The sequence below is a fragment of the Nerophis lumbriciformis genome, linkage group LG23 (assembly GCF_033978685.3).
Source record: "Nerophis lumbriciformis linkage group LG23, RoL_Nlum_v2.1, whole genome shotgun sequence".
Lineage (NCBI taxonomy): Eukaryota > Metazoa > Chordata > Actinopteri > Syngnathiformes > Syngnathidae > Nerophis > Nerophis lumbriciformis.
In genome coordinates this window covers 34,480,718-34,503,116 of record NC_084570.2, presented here as the reverse complement: position 1 = coordinate 34,503,116, position 22,399 = coordinate 34,480,718, and the positions used below count along the sequence as shown (strand labels likewise).

At 39.9% G+C, this 22,399-nt stretch overlaps 1 protein-coding gene across 2 annotated transcripts in view; it reads right to left on the bottom strand.

The window, feature by feature from the left end:
* LOC133622757 (tensin-2-like) overlaps positions 1–22,399 on the bottom strand; it is a 64,963-nt gene that overhangs the window by 18,489 nt on the left and 24,075 nt on the right. For both annotated transcript variants that reach the window (XM_061985692.1, XM_061985693.1), the window contains exons 8-16: positions 20,654–20,737; positions 15,021–15,133; positions 14,902–14,962; positions 13,525–13,600; positions 12,303–12,432; positions 10,465–10,530; positions 10,262–10,372; positions 7,458–8,636; positions 7,267–7,396 (exon numbers count right to left, since the gene is read on the bottom strand). In XM_061985692.1, the coding sequence (XP_061841676.1) occupies positions 7,267–7,396; positions 7,458–8,636; positions 10,262–10,372; positions 10,465–10,530; positions 12,303–12,432; positions 13,525–13,600; positions 14,902–14,962; positions 15,021–15,133; positions 20,654–20,737 (1,950 nt within the window). The remainder of the gene's footprint in view (positions 1–7,266; positions 7,397–7,457; positions 8,637–10,261; positions 10,373–10,464; positions 10,531–12,302; positions 12,433–13,524; positions 13,601–14,901; positions 14,963–15,020; positions 15,134–20,653; positions 20,738–22,399) is intronic.

Below are 22,399 nucleotides of genomic sequence, written 5' to 3'. Positions count from 1 at the left end.
AATAGTCGACTAAACGTTAAGATAGCCGTTGACTAATCGACTATCAAAATAGTCGACTAATCGTTAAGATAGCCATTGACTAATCGACTATCAAAATAGTTGACTAATCGTTAAGATAGCCGTTGACTAATCGACTATCAGATAGCCGACGAATCGTTAAGATAGTTGTTGACTAATCGACTATCAGAATAGTCAACTAATCGTTAAGATAGCCGTTGACTTATTGACTATCAGAATTGTCGACTAATCATTAAGATAGCCGTTGACTAATCGACTATCAAAACAGTCGACTAATCGTTAAGATAGCGTTGACTAATCGACTATCAGAGAGTCGACTAATCGTTAAGATAGTCAAATAATCGTTAATATAGTTGTTGACTAATCAACTATCAGAATAGTCATCTACTCGTTAAGATAGTCATTGACTAATCGACTGTTAAAATAGTCGACTAATCGTTAAGATAAATGTTCACTAATCGACTATCAAAATAGTCGACTAATCATTAAGATAGCCGTTGACTAATCGACTATCAGAATAGTCTACTAATCGTTAAGATAGTCGTTGACTAATCGACTATCAGAAGAGTCAACTAATCGCTAGGATAGCCGTTCACTAATCGACTATCAAAATAGTCGACTAAACGTTAAGATAGCCGTTGACTAATCGACTATCAAAATAGTCGACTAATCGTTAAGATAGCGGTTGACTAATCGACTATCAAAATAGTCGACTAATCGTTAAGATAGCCGTTGACTAATCGACTATCAGATAGCCGACGAATCGTTAAGATAGTTGTTGACTAACCGACTATCAGAATAGTCAACTAATCGTTAAGATAGCCGTTGACTAATTGACTATCAGAATTGTCGACTAATCGTTAAGATAGCCGTCGACTAATCGACTATCAAAACAGTCGACTAATCGTTAAGATAGCGTTGACTAATCGACTATCAAATAGTCGACTAATCGTTAAGATAGTCAAATAATCGTTAAGATAGTTGTTGACTAATTGACTATCAAAATAGTCGACTAATCGTTCAGATTGTCCTTAACTAATTGACTATCGGAATAGTCAACTAATCGTTAAGATAGCCGTTGACTAATCGACTATCAAAATAGTTGACTAATCGTTAAGATAGTCGTTGACTAATCGACTCTCAGAATAGTCGACTAATTGTTAAGATAGCCATTGACTAATCGACTATCAAAATAGTCCACTAATCGTTAATATAGTTGTTGACTAATCGACTATCAAAATAGTCCACTAATCGTTGATATAGTTGTTGACTAATCGACTATCAAAATAGTCGACTAATCGTTTGGATAGTCATTGACTAATTGACTATCTGTCATGACGTGGACTGTGGGATGGTTTGTTTTCCCGGAATGCAAAGGAAGTAGATCGGACATGGGATGAAGGTAAATACATAAGTAAATTTTACACTAACAAAAGAACAAACAAAAGGCGCGCACAAGGCGTAGAACAAACGTGGCTATGAAAACAATACTGACTCATGGACAGAAACTATGGACATAAAACAAAACTTGCTAACAGTGACATGGAAAAACAAAACTTACTTGGCATGGCATGAAGCATAAACTATGGTAGCAAGCGTAGCATGGGTAACAGTTAGTAGACGTAAACGAGGTAATGTTGCCAAGCCGACCCACAGAGAAAGACAGGCTTAAATAACAGTGACATGATTAGTAACAGGTGCGTGAATCAAAATATGCAACAAGTGAAACTAATGGTTGCTATGGTGACAAAACAAGGGAGTGAAAAAGCAAGAACTAAGTGTCTTAAACAACCAAACAGGACATAACTTAAACAATACATGATCACAGACATGACAGAGTCCCCCTTTAAGGACAGATACCAGATGTCCAACAAAACAATGATCAAGAGTCATGGGAGGGCGGGAGGGGGACTTGGCGGTGGGTCGCCAGACCAAGTGTCCCCGTATCCACCGGGACAGAATTAGGTGGCGGCGACGCTTAGAACGCCGCTGCACCTGACGAGGTGGGCGACCCAGGAACGGCCACATCCGTGGCCGACGAGAAGGGCGACGCACTTGGCGTGGCGGACGCCCAGGAAATGGGCTCATCCGTGGCCGACGAGGAGGTGGGCGCGTCGTCGTCGTGGCAGGCGTGGATGGGCGTGTCCTCGTCGTGGCAGGCGGCGAAGCTTGGCGTGGTGCGGCAGGCGGCGGGTCTTGGCGTGGCGGGTCTTGGCGTGGCGAGTCTTGGCTTGGCGAGTCTTGGCTTGGTGGTGCTTGACGGCATGGAGCTGCTACGGGCGGCGCTTGATGGCGTGGAGCTGCTACGGGCGGCGCTTGACGGCGTGGAGCTGCTACGGGCGGCGCTTGGCGGCGTGGAGCTGCTACGGCCGGCGCTTGGCGGCGTGGTGCAGGTACAGGAACCTAGCGTGGTGCAGGTACAGGAACCTGCCGTGGTGCAGCTACAGGTGCTAGCCGTGGTGCAGTGACAGGTGCTAGCCGTGGTGCAGCAACAGGTGCTAGCCGTGGTGCAGTGACAGGTGCTAGCCTTGGAGCTGGGAGCCGTGGTGCTAGCCGTGGCTTTGGCTTTGGCGGAGGTGGCCTAGCTGGGGGTTGCGGCTTGGCAGGCCGAAAGACCGGTGGTGGCGGCCGGGCCGGAGGTTGCGGCTTAGCAGGCAGAAAGACCGGTGGTGGCGGCTGTGGCTTGGCATGGTGATGAACTGGTTGTGGTGGCCGGCTTGAGGTTGTGGCTTGGCATGGCAAAGAACTGGTGGTGGCGGCCAGGCTGGAGGCTGCTGCCTGACTGGGCGCAGCTGAGCCACCCCACCAGCACAGCTCCCGGCTCTAGCCCCCCCCCCCCCCCCCCCTCAAGGGGCGGATACCAGACGCGCTCCCTGCGGCCTGGAATAGTTTTTCTGGGTGGGTGGAGGGAGGTCAGGAGGGGGGCAGAATCCTCCCCTCTAAATTGTCCAAATTGTTTTTTATATTTACCCACCAGAGTTTTAGTGGGTAAAAAAAAAGAAAAATCTTGTGGCGTGGGCGTGGCATGAAACCTAGGACATGGCTTGGTTTGACAAGAAAAATCATTTGGAAAAAAAAGTCTGTGGCATCCTCCTGGAGCTGCCAGGCTGGCTGTCGTCCACTTCCGCCCGGGGGGGGGGGGGGGGGGGGGGGGGGCCCGCGGTAGGAGCGCCTCCTGTCCACTCGCGGAAGCCCTTCCTGACGTCCCTCGTCCTTGGCGATGTTTCCGGGACCGGAGCGACGCGCCGATCGGCACCAGCTTGCCTCCAGGCACCAGCTTGCCTCCAGGCCCCCACATCATCCCCTGCGCTCCCTGGGGGTAAAGCGCACCATTTCCGCCTCCAAAGCGCTCAGGACCTCCCACGCTCCCTCGTCCAACTTCTTTGCGGGAAAACTCTTTTCTGCTGGCGACATTTTGTCATGACGTGGACTGTGGGATGGTTTGTTTTCCCGAAATGCAAAGGATTTGATTGGACATGGGATGAAGGTAAATACATCATTTAATTTTACACTAACAAAAGAACAAACAAAAGGCGTGCGCACAAGGCGGAGAACAAACTTGGCTATGAAAACAATACTGACACATGGACAGAAACTATGGACATAAAACAAAACTTGCTAACTGTGACATGGAAAAACAAAACTTACTTGGCATGGCATGAAGCATAAACTATGGTAGCAAGCGTAGCATTGGTAACAGAATTAGTAGACGTAACCGAGGTAATGTCGCCAGGCCGACCCACAGAAAAAGACAGGCTTAAATAACAGTGACATGATTAGTAACAGGTGCGTGAATCAAAATGTGCAACAGGTGAAACTAATGGTTGCTATGGTGACAAAACAAGGGAGTGAAAAAGCAGGAACTAAGTGTCTTAAACAACCAAACAGGACATAACTTAAACAAAACATGATCACAGACATGACACTATCAAAATAGTAGACAAATCGTTAAGATAGTTGTTGAATAATCGACTATTAAAATAGTCGACTGATCGTTAAGATAGTCATTGACTAATCGACTATCAAAATAGTCGACTAATTGTTAAGATAGTCATTGACTAATCGAATATCAAAATGGTCGACTAATCTTTAAGATAGTCATTGACTAATCGACTATTAAAATAGTCGACTGATCGTTAAGGTAGTCATTGACTAATCAACTATTAAAATAGTCAACTAATCGTTAAGATAGTCGTTGACTAATCGACTATCAAAATAATCGTTAGTTGCAGCACTATACTGTAGGGTAAATTCCTTTTCTTCTGGTGTCACAATCTTACAACAATGTTTTACCATAACACCTTCAATCATCAACAACACAACACAATTTCAATCGTTACAACAATTATATACCAATAATACAAATGTAAATTGTTACAACAATTATATACCAATAATACAAATTTAAATTGTTACAACAATTATATACCAATAATACAAATTTAAATTGTTACAACAATTATATACCAATAATACAAATTTAAAGTACAAACCCTGTTTCCATATGAGTTGTGAAATTGTGTTAGATGTAAATATAAACGGAATACAATGATTTGCAAATCATTTTCAACCCATATTCAGTTGAATATGCTACAAATACAACATATTTGATGTTCAAACTGATAAACATTTTTTTTGTGTGCAAATAATCATTAACTTTAGAATTTGATGCCAGCAACATGTGACAAAGAAGTTGGGAAAGGTGACAATAAATACTGCTACAGTTGAGGAATGCTCATCAAACACTTATTTAGAACATCCCACAGGTGTGCAGGCTAATTGGGAACAGGTGGGTGCCATGATTGGGTATAAAAACAGCTTCCCAAAAAATGCTCAGTCTTTCACAAGAAAGGATGGGGCGAGGTACACCCCTTTGTCCACAACTGCGTGAGCAAATAGTCAAACAGTTTAAGAACAACGTTTCTCAAAGTGCAATTGCAAGAAATTTAGGGATTTCAACATCTACGGTCCATAATATCATCAAAAGGTTCAGAGAATCTGGAGAAATCACTCCACGTAAGCGGCATAGCCGGAAACCAATATTGAATGACCGTGACCTTCGATCCCTCAGACGGCACTGTATCAAAAACCGACATCAATCTCTAAAGGATATCACCACATGGCTCAGGAACACTTCAGAAAACGACTGTCACTAAATACAGTTTGTCGCTACATCTGTAAGTGCAAGTTAAAGCTCTACTATGCAAAGCGAAAGCCATATATCAACAACATCCAGAAACGCCGCCGGCTTTGCTGGGCCCGAGATCATCTAAGATGGACTCATGCAAAGTGGAAAATTGTTCTGCGGTCTGACGAGTCCACATTTCAAATTGTTTTTGGAAATATTCGACATCGTGTCATCCGGACCAAAGGGGAAGCGAACCATCCAGACTGTTATTGACGCAAAGTTCAAAAGCCAGCATCTTTGATGGTATGGAGGTGCATTAGTGCCCAAGGAATTGGGTAACTTACACATCTGTGAAGGCACCATTAATGCTGAAAGGTACATACAGGTTTTGGAACAACATATGCTGCCATCTAAGCGCCGTCTTTTTTATGGACGCCCCTCCTTATTTCAGCAAGACAATGCCAAGCCACATTCAGCACGTGTTACAACAGCGTGGCTTCGTAAAAAAAGAGTGGGGGTACTTTCCTGGCTCGCCTGCAGTCCAGACCTGTCTCCCATCGAAAATGTGTGGCGCATTATGAAGCGTAAAATACGACAGCGGAGACCCCGGACTGTTGAATGACTGAAGCTCTACATAAAACAAGAACGGGAAAGAATTCCACTTTCAAAGCTTCAACAATTAGTTTCCTCAGTTCCCAATCGTTTATTGAGTGTTGTTAAAAGAAAAGGTGATGTAACACAGTGGTGAACATGCCATTTCCAACTATTTTGGCGCGTGTTGCAGCCATGAAATTATTATTATTAATTATTATTTGCAAAAAAAAAAAAAATAGTTTATGAGTTTGAACATCAAATATCTTGTCTTTGTAGTGCATTCAATTGAATATGGGTTGAAAAGGATTTGCAAATCATTGCATTCCGTTTATATTTACATCTAACACAATTTCCCAACTCATATGGAAACGGGGTTTGTAAAATGTGTGCCTTTGAAAATGAATAAACTAGCTCAGTAACAATTACCTAGCTCAGTTATTCTCAAACTGTGATACTAGTGGTACGCAGGCTACATCTGGTGGTACGCCAAACAAGTCTGGAAATATGTATTGTCTTTGTTGATGTTTGTGTAGTGTGTGTAATGATACTATGGCCAAAAGTATTAAATATACGTGTTAATAAAACCTCTGCTTTGGTTTTAATGAATACTTAGGTCTGCTACACTACTATGTTTTAATGTTGTCATTATGGTGGTACTTAATGAATACTTAGGTCTACTACACTACTGTTTTTTAATGTTATCATAATGGTGGTACTTAATGAATACTTAGGTCTACTACACTACTGTATTTTAATGTTGTCATGATGGCGGTACTTAATGAATACGTAGGTCTACCACACTACTGTATTATAATGTTGTCATTATGGTGGCACTTAATGAATACTTAGGTCTACTACACTACTATATTTAATGTTGTCATGATGGTGGTACTTAATGAATACTTAGGTCTACTACACTACTATATTTTAATGTTGTCTTTATGGTGGTACTTAATGAGTACTTAAATCTACTACACTACTGTATTTTAATGTTGTCATTATGGTGGTACTTAATGAGTACTTAAATCTACTACACTACTGTATTTAATGCTGTCATGATGGTGGTACCTAATGAATACGTAGGTCTACTACACTACTGTATTTTAATGTTGTCATTTAGGCGGTACTTAATGAATATGTAGGTCTACCACACTACTATATTTTAATGTTGTCATTATGGTGGTACTTAATGAATACTTAGGTCTACTACACTACTGTATTTTAATGTTGTCATTATGGTGGTACTTAATGAATACTTAGGTCTACTTCACTACTGTATTTAATGTTGTCATGATGCTGGTACTTAATGAATACTTAGGTCATCTACAGTACTATATTTTAATGTTGTCATGATGGTGGTACTTAATGAATACTTAGGTCTACTACACTACTGTATTTTAATGTTGTCATTATGCCGGTACTTAATGAATACTTAGGTCTACTACACTATGTCCCATGTTGAGATTTGAAGTAGAGGAAATCAGACGTTCCAAACAAAAGTGACAGTTTAGAGAAGATGCACCCACCTGTCTTCTGTGTGCGGGGGGCTGATAAGTGTGTAGTCGTGGTCAGAGTCCAGAGTCTGGGTGCTGGAGCGGTCAGGTTTTCCCTTTGAACCCTGAGACAAGTCAACCTCTGCACTGGGTTTGGACCTCTCTGCGATGTCAAGTGAGATGCATTTAAATGAAGAACAACAACTTTGCTTACGTCTGTTTACCTTTAAGATCAGGATTCTGCTGGTCTCCACACCCCGGAGGGGTCTCTGGAAGTCCGCCTCTCCCAGGCGAGGGGCTGCTGGCAGGCGACCCAGAGAGGTAACCTCGACTCTCATGGCTCTCCACAGGCGATGCCTGGTGAGGAGAACAAGGGCAAGACTGGTGTGGGAGCGGAGGCGTGTGGTACCCACTGCTGGCGCCGTCCCGCATGTCCACCAGACACTGTGGGCTGGGAAAGCTCTGCCGAGGTCCAAGAAAGAACCGTGGCTGCTCAGGGTTTGCACCCTGGTCCAAGGTGGCAGCGTGGCAGATGTGGAATGGCGGCATGGCTGATTGCCAAAAGTCAGGACTTCTACTTTCCCACAACGCCGCCGCCTGTTCCGGATGCATCGGGTGGAACGCTCTCATCCGGTGCTCCCGCCTGCCGGAACACTCCCGGCAGGGACAGCCGGGGGACGGAGGGCCGAAGAACATCTCTCGATACGGGCCAGAAGGCAGCGCTTGGTGGGAGACGTGAGTGGGCGGGGCTTGTCCGGAACAATGGAAGACTTGGCGTTCTTCGTGTCTGCCGGGGGCCGGCAGGGTGTGGCTGTGTGGATGCGGCAGTTCAGGAGGGGAGTAAGGGTAGCAGGGTCCGTGGAGGCAGGACAGAGAGCGTTGCCATGGTAACTCCGGCAAAGGGTGGAGACTGTGGCGATGACAGAGGTCCAGGCGAGTCAGGTGAGGCGGAGGGGAGATGGGTTCCAAAGGCACGGCGGGAAGGGTTTGACTCTTTTTGTCAGCGTTCAGACATCCTGCACAGTGACTGTTAGACAGGCAGGGCTCCCACTGGGCCACACCTCCACACCTGGGACCACACCTGTGTTCTCGCCTTAGTCCTCCCACACTTGACGGGTATCCACCTTCTAAAACCTCCGTCTCTCTCTCCTTTTCTCGCCCTCCTAATTTCTGCCTGGTCTTCGCCGTTGGACATTCGGCGTTCTTTCTTTCGGGGTGAGCAGCGGGGGCGGTGGGGTTCTCTGGACGATCACCAGGGACGCGGCCGGACGTTCCGCTAAGAGGCTCGACCGTGGGGCTGCGGGCGAGGCAACCGTTGGCCGAGGAGGTGCGGCCTGCTCCGCGTCGCTTCCTCACCTGGGCGTACAGACTGCCATCCACAGGGCCTATTGTGTGAGAGATATCTGTGGGGAACAAGACTGTACGAGTCACCTTATGGTGCTTCACACAGGTAAGTAGAAGATGCATGGCTGCAGACAACCACAATGTACAAAACCCAAAAGCAGTGAGTTTGTCACGTTGTGTAAATGGTAAATAAAAACAGAATACAATGATTTGAAAATCCTTTTCAACTTGCATTCAATTGAATAGACTGCAAAGACAAGATATTTAACGTTCCAACTGGAAATCTTTGTTATTTTTTGCAAATATTAGCTCATTTGGAATTTGATGCCTGCAACATGTTTCAAAAAAGCTGGCACAAGTGGCAACAAAGATTGAGAAAGTTGAGGAATGCTCATCAAAGACTTATTTGGAACATTACCACAGGTGAACAGGCTAATTGGGAACAGGTGGGTGCCATGATTGGGTATAAAAGCAGCTTCTATGAAATGCTCAGTCATTCACAAACAAGGACGGGGCGAGGGTCACCACTTTGTCAACAAATGTGTGAGCAAATTGTTTAAGAACAACATTTCTCAACCAGCTATTGCAAGGAATTTAGGGATTTCACCATCTACACTCCGTAATATCATCAAAAGGTTCAGAGAATCTGGAGAAATCACTGCATGTAAGCCATGATATTACAGACTTTGGATCCCTCAGGGGGTACTGCATCAAAAACGGACATCAGTGTGTAAAGGATATCACCACATGGGCTCCGGAAAACTTCAGAAAGCCACTGTCAGTAACTACAGTTGGTCGCTACATCTGTAAGTGCAAGTTAAAACTCTACCATGCAAAGCCAAAGCCATTTATAAACAACACCGAGAAACGCTTCGCTGGGCCCGAGCTCATCTAAGATGGACTGATGCAAAGTGGAAAACTGTTCTGTGGTCTGACGAGTCCACATTTTAAATTGTTTTTGGAAACTGTGGATCTTGTGTCCTCCGGAACAAAAAGAAAAACAACCATCCAAACTGATCTAGGGTCAAAGTGTAAAAGGCAGCATCTGGGATGGTATGGGGGTGTATTAGTGCCCAAGGCATGGGTAACTTACACATCTGTGAAGGCACCATTAATGCTGAAAGGTACATACAGGTTTTGGAGCAACATATGTTGCCATTAAGCAACGTTATCATGGACGCCCCTGCTTATTTCAGCAAGACGATGCCAAGCCACGTGTTACAACAGCGTGGCTTCATAGTAAAAGAGTGCGGGTACTAGACTGGCCTGCCTGTAGTCCAGACATTGAAAATGTGTGGTGCAATATGAAGGCTAAAATATCAGAAGGGAGACTGTTGAACAACTTAAGCTGTACATCAAGCAAGAATGGGAAAGAATTCCACTTCAAAAATGTGTCTCCTCAGTTCCCAAACCTTTACTGAGTGTTGTTAAAAGGAAATACCATGTAACACAGTGGTAAAAATGCCCCTGTGACAACTTTTTTTGGAATGTGTTGCTGCCATTAAATTCTAAGTTCATGATTATTTGCAAAAAAAAAAAGAAGATTCTCAGTGTGAACATGAAATATCTTGTCTTTGCAGTCTTTTCAATTGAATATAAGTTGAAAAGGATTTGCAAATCATTGTATTCTGTTTTTATTTACCATTCACACAACGTGGGTAAAACAAAAAATACAGCATCTTACTTTCTGTGCTGTCTTTGTGGTGAAGGTGAAAGTTCTCATAAGAATCCCATCTGACCACTGGATCTGAGATGTTGTCGTCCACTTTTACAGAGGCATCCGGCTTCTGGTTTTCTTAAAAGTAGATATTTGGACGTCTCAATCACGAGCAAAAAGACAAAGCGCATTTGAAACAACACAAGACGTCAACGACTAAAAATAGTCACCGTTTAATTTTTCCGGCCCGCTGGAGAAGATAAACTCCACGGCAGCATCAAGGGGGAACCTGTCATCTGGAGGAAGAAGCTTATGAAATATTGCTGCGACGCCAGGAAATGATGAAATAGTCAGAAATACACAACAGACTTGGGTAAATAGCATCATGTCATGTATGCATTGTAAACAGGAGCGAGCACTTTAAATAACTTTCCAAATGACTGAAATATGCTAAAGAGTCTGAGCTTTACTGCAAGTAGGAATACTGTCCAGTAACAAATACTTGTATATTTGTATCAGCATAGGAAATGATTAGTACAACTTTTCTCCAAAGGAGTTTAGTCACCATAGACCAGACCTGGGCAAATTAAGACCCCGGGGCCACATGGACAATGACCCCAAACACACGTCAAAAGTGGTAAAGGAATGACTAAATCAGGCTGTGATGAAGGTTTTAGAATGGCCTTCCCAAAGTCCTGACTTAAACGTGTGGACAATGCTGAAGAAACAAGTCCATGTCAGAAAACCAACACATTTAACTGAACTGCTGAATTAAGCATTTCAATCTGGCCCGCAGGACATTCCCAAATATTTCTTTAGATGTTTAAGATGGAAAGTGTAGCTGCCATTATGATGTGCAGTGATGTTTTCGAATGACCCTAAGTCTTCAACTATACTAAGTCTTTCAATGCTTGGAATCTGCATGATATTCTAGTTACCATGGTCATCTAATTAGTTACTATGGTCATCTAATTAGTTACTATGGTCATCTAATTAGTTACTATAGTAATGTAAGTCACAGCAGCTCAGACGAGGCACCAAGCAGTGTGGGTGCGGAGTGTTTCCACAGAGTGTTTCCAGGGCCTGAAATGTGGGTGTCAGGGACAGACGTGGAAGGAGATTTTTACAACAAAGTTCTAAAGCTTAGTGATGTATCAGATTGTAGGTGTTTTGTTTTTTTACCCTTCACATTCATATTTCACTGTTTGTTGCATTTTTGTTGTGTTTCGCGTGATTGTAAAATATGTGGATGGAGAGGGGGTGTGACGTCATGTTGTCAATATTCAGTGTTTTATCCTTCATAGTTAATATTGGCAATCCCACTTTCTTTATTTTCATGTACATTCTGGGTGCCTCATTCAGTAAAAATGTTTTAATTCCATTCCGTCTTTTAAGGCGGTCTGTCATAACGTTTTTACATTCAATCAGACATTATTGTGAGGTTTGGTATTAGTGTTCCTCAAAATAGGACCCAAGCACACATACTGTACAGCAGATTTTCCACAGCTTACATATATATATATATGTATATATATATATGTGTGTGTATATATATATGTATATATATATATATATATACACACACACATATGTATACATATATATACATTCACAAACATATGTATACATATATACACACACACACACATTTATATATATATATATATATGTATATATATGTATGTGTGTGTATATATGTATACATATGTTTGTGTATACATATATATGTATACATATGTGTGTATATACATACATATACAGTACAGTCGCAATCAAAAGTTTACATACACTTGTACGGAACATAATGTCATGGCTGTCTTGAGTATATATATATATATATATATATATATATATATATATATATATATATATATATATATATATATATATATATATATATATATATATATATATATATATATATATATATCTGTGTGTACATAGATAGATAGATAGATACGTAGATATACAGGCCCCCAGACACATTATTTTCCTCTAAATTTGGACCCCCGAGTGGAAATAATTGCCCAGGCCTGCCATAGCCGCTAGTGGACAAGCGTTGTTCTACCTGAGCAGGCGACGTCCAGTTCATTCTTGCCAAACCAGAGCTGAGCTCCATGGATGGTGCAGGTGTGGAACTGGATCCTGAATATCACCTCCCTCTCTGCTGCTTGGCTGCGTCGATGATAGCACTTCACCTGAGGTGAGGACCAGAAGTGCATGAACAATTGAACACATAATATCCCTGATGGACAATTGTAGTGAGACATGTTGCTTTTATTCCTACGCTGGTGAAAGGAAAGTCCTTTTAACAATATTTCGCCAAACGTGTCAGAAGTCATTCATTGGTTTTTGAGCCCTCTGCATCATCAGTTTGTTCCTAAATAGCCTGACGTATCAGATCAGACACATGCATTACACGTATAATCCACATGAGGGCAGTAACTGACTTAATAGAGGACTGTCCCAGGTACAGTATGTCACATAGTATTTACATCATGTATATATACATGTACAGTATGTCACATAGTATTTACATCATGTATATATACATGTATAGTATGTCACATAGTATTTACATCATGTATATAAACATGTATAGTATGTCACATCGTATTTACATCATGTATACATAGAGGTACAGTATGTCGCATAGTATTTACATGATGTATACATACAGGTAGAGTATGTCACATAGTATTTACATAATGTTTACATACAGGTACAGTATGTTTCATAGTATTTACATAATGTTTACGTACATGTACAGTATGTCACATAGTATTTACATACATGTACAGTATGTCACATAGTATTTACATACATGTATACATACAGGTACAGCATGCCACATAGTATTTACATATATGTACAGTATGTCATATAGTATTTACATCATGTATACATACAGGTACAGTATGTCACATAGTATTTACATACAGGTACAGTATGTTACATAGTATTTACGTACATGTACAGTATGTCACATAGTATTTACATACAGGTACAGTATGTCACATAGTATTTACGTACATGTTCAGTATGTCACATAGTATTTACATACAGGTACAGTATGTCACATAGTATTTATGTACATGTACAGTATGTCACATAGTATTTATGTACATGTACAGTATATCACATAGTATTTACGTACATGTACAGTATGTCACATAGTATTTATGTACATGTACAGTATGTCACATAGTATTTACGTACATGTACAGTATGTCACATAGTATTTACGTACATGTACAGTATATCACATAGTATTCACAGCATGTTCTCACCATAATGTCCCCCTTCAGCAACAATGCAGGTTCCATTGTCACGCACAACTTTCTTGCCCGAGAAGACTGAGGGTTGCTATGGAAACACACACAAGTGTTAGACCAAACACACATTTGTCGAGTAAACAATGTGAACGTTGAACATAAGCCCAGCAGATGGAGAATATGGAGAAGATGGAGACGATGGAGACGATGGAGACGATGGAGAAGATGGAGACTACTCACTAGACACAGATGGAGAAGATGGAAAAAATGGAGACTACTTACTAGACACAGATGGAGAAGATGGAGAAGATGGAGAAGATGGAGACTACTTACTAGACACAGATGGAGAAGATGGAGAAGATGGAGAAGATGGAGAAGATGAAGATTACTCACTAGACACAGATGGAGAATATGGAGAAGATGGAGAAGATGGAGAAGATGGAGAAGATGGAGAAGATGGAGACTACTTACAAGACACAGATGGAGAAGATGGAGAAGATGGAGAAGATAGAGAAGATGGAGACTACTCACTAGACACAGATGGAGAAGATGGAGAAGATAGAGAAGATGGAGAAGATGGAGACTACTCACTAGACACAGATGGATAAGATGGAGAAGATGGAGAAGATGGACACTACTTACTAGACACAGATGGAGAAGATGGAGAAGATGGAGAAGATGGAGACTACTTACTAGACACAGATGGAGAAGATGGAGAAGATGGAGAAGATGGAGACTACTCACTAGACACAGATGGAGAAGATGGAGAAGATAGAGAAGATGGAGAAGATGGAGACTACTCACTAGACACAGATGGAGAAGATGGAGAAGATAGAGAAGATGAAGACTACTTACTAGACACAGATGGAGAAGATGGAGAAGATGGAGAAGATAGAGAAGATGGAGAAGATGGAGAAGATGGAGAAGATAGAGAAGATGGAGAAGATGGAGACTACTCACTAGACACAGATGGATAAGATGGAGAAGATGGAGAAGATGGAGACTACTTACTAGACACAGATGGAGAAGATGGAGAAGATGGAGAAGATGGAAACTACTTACTAGACACAGATGGAGAAGATGGAGAAGATAGAGAAGATGAAGACTACTCACTAGACACAGATGGGGAAGATGGAGAAGATAGAGAAGATGAAGACTACTCACTAGACACAGATGGAGAAGATGGAGAAGATGGAGACTACTTACTAGACACAGATGGAGAAGATGGAGAAGATGGAGAAGATGGAGACTACTCACTAGACACAGATGGAGAAGATGGAGAAGATAGAGAAGATGGAGAAGATGGAGACTACTCACTAGACACAGATGGAGAAGATGGAGAAGATGGAGACTACTCACTAGACACAGATGGAGAAGATGGAGACTACTCACTAGACACAGGAGGTGTAGATCAGCTGCAGTGACTGGTAGATCTTCACAAAGGGAAAGTAACCTGCAGAGAGAAAACATTCTCCACCATACAATATTTGTTAACTGTACATAAAACTGACCTCCTCCTGTCTGAAAATTGCTCAGGGATGGAATGAGGATGTGGTGCAGGAACAGAGGACTGCTGTTCATCTTGATGGTGCCTGACAGCAGACCAGCAAAGTAGTAGATGTACCTGAGGTGACACAATGTTGATGCACTTAGGACCTGCTTGACTACTAAGAAACATTTGCTTTTTCATGGTGAGCAAAACCCAGGAAAAAAACCCGTAGGAAAGAAGGATTAAAATATGGGATTTCCTGGCAAAAATCAGGAAGTATGGGCTTCATGGCGTCCATCTGTACTGTACAACAGTAGTCATAACAGTAATAGTATATTTGATGGGTTTCACAATCCTCCAGAGGCCTGGGACGATATTCCATAGATCAATTAACCCAACGATAAATACAAATGTTGTCGGTAACTTTTGCAGTCCCTCTTCGTAGTAGCTGCTTCGTACTACAACATAGAAAAGTCATTTGCTGTGAAACTCTCGACGGTTAGTATTACTCTATTAAATTAAAGTGATGTAAAAACCCTGATTGCAATTTGATAAACTCATAGGAGGACTAGCGTTAGCTTGCTAGCTGGCTTAAATGATAACATTAAAGTATTTTCCAATTACGAAACGTCATACCCTAATCTAAATGAGTATGAACACATTACTGTCTAAACCAGGGGTGTTAAACTAATTTCAGCTTGGGGGCCACATGGAGGAAAATATCTTCCCAAGTGGGCCACACTAGTAAAATCATGGTATGATAAATTAAAAATAAAGACAACTTCAGATTGTTTGCTTTGTTTAAAAATAGAACAAACAAGCACATACTGAAAATGTACAAATCATAATATACACATGCATATACATATACATATACATACATATACATATACATATATACATATATATAAATATATATCAGTGTTTCCCACACATTCATTTATTTGTGGCGGCCCGCCACGAAAGAATTATGTCCGCCACAAATGGATTTTTCGGCTTTTGACTCGCTCGACCGCTCATAAAAGCAATGGGACTGTCTGTGAATGTTGCTTGTAGTTACACCTTCGGTGCAGTAGGTGGCGGTAGCCTACTATGCATTGTAACTCCGCCAATAGCACTTAATTCACCTGGTGGGCCAGAAGAAGAAGAAGAAGAAGAAGAAGAAGAAGAAGAAGAAGAAGAAGAGGGACGGATGGACCGACGGGATCAAAATACTCGCCGGCTACTTTTCATAATGATGGCGCTTCCTACGTTTCTACCTCAAACGTCCAAAAGCTGCTGAAAGCCTTGATCCAGGATGCCATGGGGAAAAAAACTTAAATGGTGCCTTTTGGTGATAGTTAGCAGCTTGGTGGCTCATAGCCGGCTAGCAAACGCTTGCTAGCGTGGTAGCATTGCTTCATTTTTACAGGTGTTATAGGTAGATAGGCTATAGCTGCATCGCTCGCGGCTCGTCATATATTTAACGTTAATCCGCGATTTCACCGAGCGTTTCACTGACGGTTTCGCCTGACGCTGCTTCATTAACACCGCCGCTGTTTGACTCGGTCACCTGTTTTCATACCGACGAGCTAACGTGTCCAGGTTATAACCCTGTTGTCAATAAACACACATGGACTGAAGCTAAATTGTCCACTGTCCACTGCAGCATGTGAATGCAATGAAAAGAATAAAATCTGAGCCAACCAGCTGTTAAAATGTTGTCCAGGTTAATGTTTTGGCCATTAAAGGCCCTTCATTTCAAGATTTCAACTGTGATCGGGCTTTAAACAGGTGGCTGACCTGTTCAGATGAGTGTAACTGCTACTGGTCAAATAATGTGAAATAGCATTTAATTTTACATGTATGCAATGCCATTTAAATGTAATTATAGATAATAAAATTAATAATAATAATAAATACTGTGTAGTGTTGTAAATAGTCAACGGGAAGGATTCTAGTAAGATATAAGCCATAAGCACTACACAGCCAGAAAAAAACCTAGGCAGGACAAGTAAAAATATTGGGGCAAGTAGATTTGAGAAGTCGGGCAAGTAGAAAAAAACCTTAACGTTGAACCCTGCATGTGTTGAGCTGCTGCCGCTTAAGGTTAGACGGCACTGTACATAGAGCGGTTCTGCTCGTTAGTAATAAATTCTAATGTTGGATGTTCACTCCTTCACACAGATGAGTATAGAAAAATATTTTCAACGGCCGAAAAGGGCTCGACTTGGAGAGGAGGTAGGCCTACAGTTCGGACCACAGGTGCGACCTGTTCAGCAGCAGCTGCAGGAGGAGGAGGAGGAGGAGGTTGACTGACTGTGGCAGGACACCTCTGCCTCTGTTTCACTTCATGTTGCTGGTAAATAATATGGTTGTAGTAGTAGGCTAAAGCTAAATTATTTAGTATTCACTAATTAAAGGGGCAGAGCTTTAAGAGACATTTTAGCTTTTATATTTTATAAGATATATTTTTTGTAAGAACCACAATTAATAAATATATTTAAGTTGATTGGCAACACTAAATTGGCCCTAGTGTGTGGATGTGAGTGTGAATGTTGTCTGTCTATCTGTGTTGGCCCTGTGATGAGGTGGCGACTTGTCCAGGGTGTACCCCGCCTTCCGCCCGATTGTAGCTGAGATAGGCTCCAGCGCCCCCCGCGACCCCAAAGGGAATAAGCGGTAGAAAATGGATGGATGGATGGATTTCAGTGAATCACTAATTGTTCAAATCTGTATATAAATATGTACATAAAATGTTGTAATTATATTCCAACTCCGCGTTCTTCTTGGTCATCGCCGCTGCCGCCCCGCCCCCCCCCCCCCCCCCCCCGGTCCCCCGGCCACACCACCACAAATAGATGCCTGTCCTGTGGGAAACACTGTATATATAATAATGTATAAACTATAATATACATTATCAAGTAGAAACAGACGGACACGGGCTGCACTCCGTTCAACGGGAAGTGAACTTGCGTGACATCACATAAACCGGAAGTGAAACTTATCAACCAATTTGCATTTATTACAAAACGCTCTAAAAGGTTAATAAATGAAAACAGAAGAAGATAGACAAATTTAAACACTCAAATACAAATGGTACGACTTAATATTTCCTCTGCCAAGAAAGTATAAAATACTTTAGTACTTTCAGAGCACATTTAACATTTAATTTTGGTCACAATAACTTGATTTATTACTCCATTTTATTCATTGTTTTGGTTGACAGAGACAGAAACTATTTTATTGCTTTCGGTTGTGATGTTTATTCAAGTGCGCATTTTGCTAATAGAGAATATTTATTGATTTTATTTCACTTTGATATTTAAAATTTTACGTTCCAGTTAAGATAAAGAAGAAATACATATACATATTGCATTTGAAAAGGGTATACTTGCATTATTGTTATGTTTTATCATTTAGTCTCCAAAAAATAATGTCAATAAAATCGTTTATGGGCATTTTTTAGTAGGTGACTTCAAGGCAAGTGATAAAATAATGTCAATAATATAGTTTATGGGCAATAATTAGTAGGTGACTTCAAGGCAAAGGATACAATAATGTGAATAATATAGTTTATGGGTAATAATTAGTAGGTGACTTCAAGGCAAGTGATAAAATAATGTCAAAAATATCGTTAATGGGCAATAATTAGTAGGTGACTTCGAGGCAAGTGATAAAATAATGTCAATAATATCGTTTATGGGCAATAATTAGTAGGTGACTTCAAGGCAAGTGATAAAATAATGTCAATAATATCGTTTATGGGTAATAATTAGTAGGTGACTTCAAGGCAAGTGATACAATAATGTCAATAATATAGTTTATGGGCAATAATTAGTACCGGTAGGTGACTTCAAGGCCAGTGATAAAATAATGTCAATAATATTGTTTATGGGCAATAATTAGTAGGTGACTTCGAGGTAAGTGATAAAATAATGTCAATAATATAGTTTATGGGCAATAATTAGTAGGTGACTTCAAGGCAAGTGATAAAATAATGTAAAAAATATCGTTTATGGGCAATAATTAGTAGGTGACTTCGAGGCAAGTGATAAAATAATGTCAATAATATCGTTTATGGGTAATAATTAGTAGGTGACTTCAAGGCAAGTGATACAATAATGTCAATAATATAGTTTATGGGCAATAATTAGTAGGTGACTTCAAGGCCAGTGATAAAATAATGTCAATAATATTGTTTATGGGCAATAATTAGTAGGTGACTTCGAGGTAAGTGATAAAATAATGTCAATAATATAGTTTATGGGCAATAATTAGTAGGTGACTTCAAGGCAAGTGATAAAATAATGTAAAAAATATCGTTTATGGGCAATAATTAGTAGGTGACTTCGAGGCAAGTGATAAAATAATGTCAATAATATAGTTTATGGGCAATAATTAGAAGGTCACTTCAAGGCAAGTGATAAAATAATGTCAATGATATAGTTCATGGGCAATAATTAGTAGATGACTTCAAGGCCAGTGATAAAATAATGTCAATAATATTGTTTATGGGCAATAATTAGTAGGTGACTTCGAGGCAAGTGATAAAATAATGTCAATAATATAGTTTATGGGCAATAATTAGAAGGTCACTTCAAGGCAAGTGATAAAATAATGTCAATGATATAGTTCATGGGCAATAATTAGTAGATGACTTCAAGGCAAGTGATAAAATAATGTCAAAAATATCGTTTATGGGCAATAATTAGTACCGGTAGGTGACTTCGAGGCAAGTGATAAAATAATGTCAATAATAAAGTTTATGGGCAATAATTAGTAGGTGACTTCAAGGCAAGTGATAAAATAATGTCAATAATATCGTTTATGGGCAATAATTAGTAGGTGACTTCGAGGTAAGTGATAAAATAATGTCAATAATATAGTTTATGGGCAATAATTAGTAGGTGACTTCAAGGCAAGTGATAAAATAATGTCAAAAATATCGTTTATGGGCAATAATTAGTAGGTGACTTCGAGGCAAGTGATAAAATAATGTCAATAATATAGTTTATGGGCAATAATTAGTAGGTGACTTCAAGGCAAGTGATAAAATAATGTCAATGATATAGTTCATGGGCAATAATTAGTAGGTGACTTCAAGGCAAGTGATAAAATAATGTCAATAATATCGTTTATGGGCAATAATTAGTAGGTGACTTCAAGGCAAGTGATAAAATAATGTCAAAAATATCGTTTATGGGCAATAATTAGTAGGTGACTTCAAGGCAAGTGATAAAATAATGTCAATAATATAGTTTATGGGCAATAATTTGTAGATGACTTCAAGGCAAGTGATAAAATAATGTCAAAAATATTGTTTATGGACAATAATTAGTAGGTGACTTCGAGGCAAGTGATAAAATATTGTCAATAATATCATATATGGGCATTAATTAGTAGGTAACTTCAAGGCAAGTGATAAAATAATGTCAATAATATCGTTTATGTGCAATAATTAGTAGGTGACTTCAAGGCAAGTCATAAAATAATATCAATAATATAGTTTATGGGCATTACTTAGTAGGTGACTTCAAGGCAAGTGATAAAATAATGTCAATAATATCATTTATGGGCAATAATTAGTATGTGACTTCAAGGCTAGTGATAAAATAATGTCAATAATATCGTTTATGGGCAATAATTAGTATGTGACTTCAAGGTGTGTAAGACCTTCTCTGAGAGGGCTGCAGGGAAGATGAAACTTTGTCCTCACAGAACTTCCTCATGGCCAAGGTGGTGAGGGCCTGGTCCACACTGTACACACAATCATACAATTATCATACATTCTTATGACAGTGGTAGCTATGCAAAATCATTTTTGTTAATCAGATTAATTACACTTTTAAATCTGGATTCATCACTCGCATAATTAAAATTCACAAAAAAAAAAGGACTTGGACACAAATGTTAAAATGTTTTTCAAGAACACTTTTTTAAATGTTTTACTTCAATGTTCAAAAAGTTTGCTCTAAAGTCCCGTCGCAGTTTATTTTGGTTTAAGCTTTGTAGGGCTGTGAACCATGCGACAGCACACCATTGGATTTGATTCAGTATTGATTATTGATTCAAACTGATTCTCAATTCAAAATCCATCCATTTCTGGTACATTTTTATATTACTTAAAAGAAAACTTTGTTCAACTAAATCCTACCAAAACATTAAATAAAGTCAAATACAAAGACAACAAGATAAGAATCTAACACTTCTCTTTTCTAAAGTAAATGTGTACAACAGATATAGATAATCTACATCTACTATATGATTTGTCTGAGTGGCTGGACAGGACAGTTTAAAAAAAAAAAAAAAAGAGAAAAAAAAAAAATCTATATATATATATATATATATATTTTTTTTTGGATATATTTGTATATATGAATATATATATATATATATATATATATATATATATATATATATATATATATATATATATATATATATATATATATACATATATAATATTTTTTTTAATTTTTTTTTAATTGATGAAGAATCGCTACAAAAAAGAATTGCCATTCATTTGAATTTTTTTGTGATAGAGTGATTGGAGCACATACTTGTTGGTCACAAAAAACATTCATGACGTTTGCTTCTTTTATGAATTTATTATGGGTCTACTGAAAATGTGAGCAAATCTGCTGGGTCAAAAGTATACATACAGCAATGTTAATATTTGCTTACATGTCCCTTGGCAAGTTTCACTGCAATAAGGCGCTTTTGGTATTCATCCACAAGCTTCTGCTTGAATCTTTTACCACAAAATTGGTGCAGTTCAGCTAAATTGGTTGGTTTTCTGACATGGACTTGTTTCTTCAGCATTGTCCACACGTTTAAGTCAGGACTTTGGGAAGGCCATTCTAAAACCTTCATTCTAGCCTGATTTAGCCATTCCTTTACCACTTTTGACGTGTGTTTGGGGTCATTGTCCTGTTGGAACTTCCAACTGCGCCCAAGACCCAACCTCCGGGCTGATGATTTTAGCTTGTCCTGAAGAATTTGGAGGTAGGTAATCTTCTTTTTTTCATCGTCCCATTTAAAGCACCAGTTCCATTGGCAGCAAAACAGGCCCAGAGCATAATACTACCACCACCATGCTTGACGGTAAGAATGGTGTTCCTGGGATTAAAGGCCTCACCTTTTCTCCTCCAATCCATTTTTGTTTCATCTGACCACAGAACTTTCCTCTTATCTTTGTCCATGTGATGTCAGATGAAACAAAAATGGAGCTGTTTGGCCACAATAGCCAGCAATATGTTTGGAGGAGAAAAGGTAAGGCCTTTAATCCCAGGAGCACCATGCCTACCGTTAAACACATTTAACTTGTTAACCTCTCTTTCTTGAATAAATCATTATAAATGATATATATGAATGATCCCCTCCACTTGGTACATTAAAAAGTAGCTGGCCTGTAGAAAT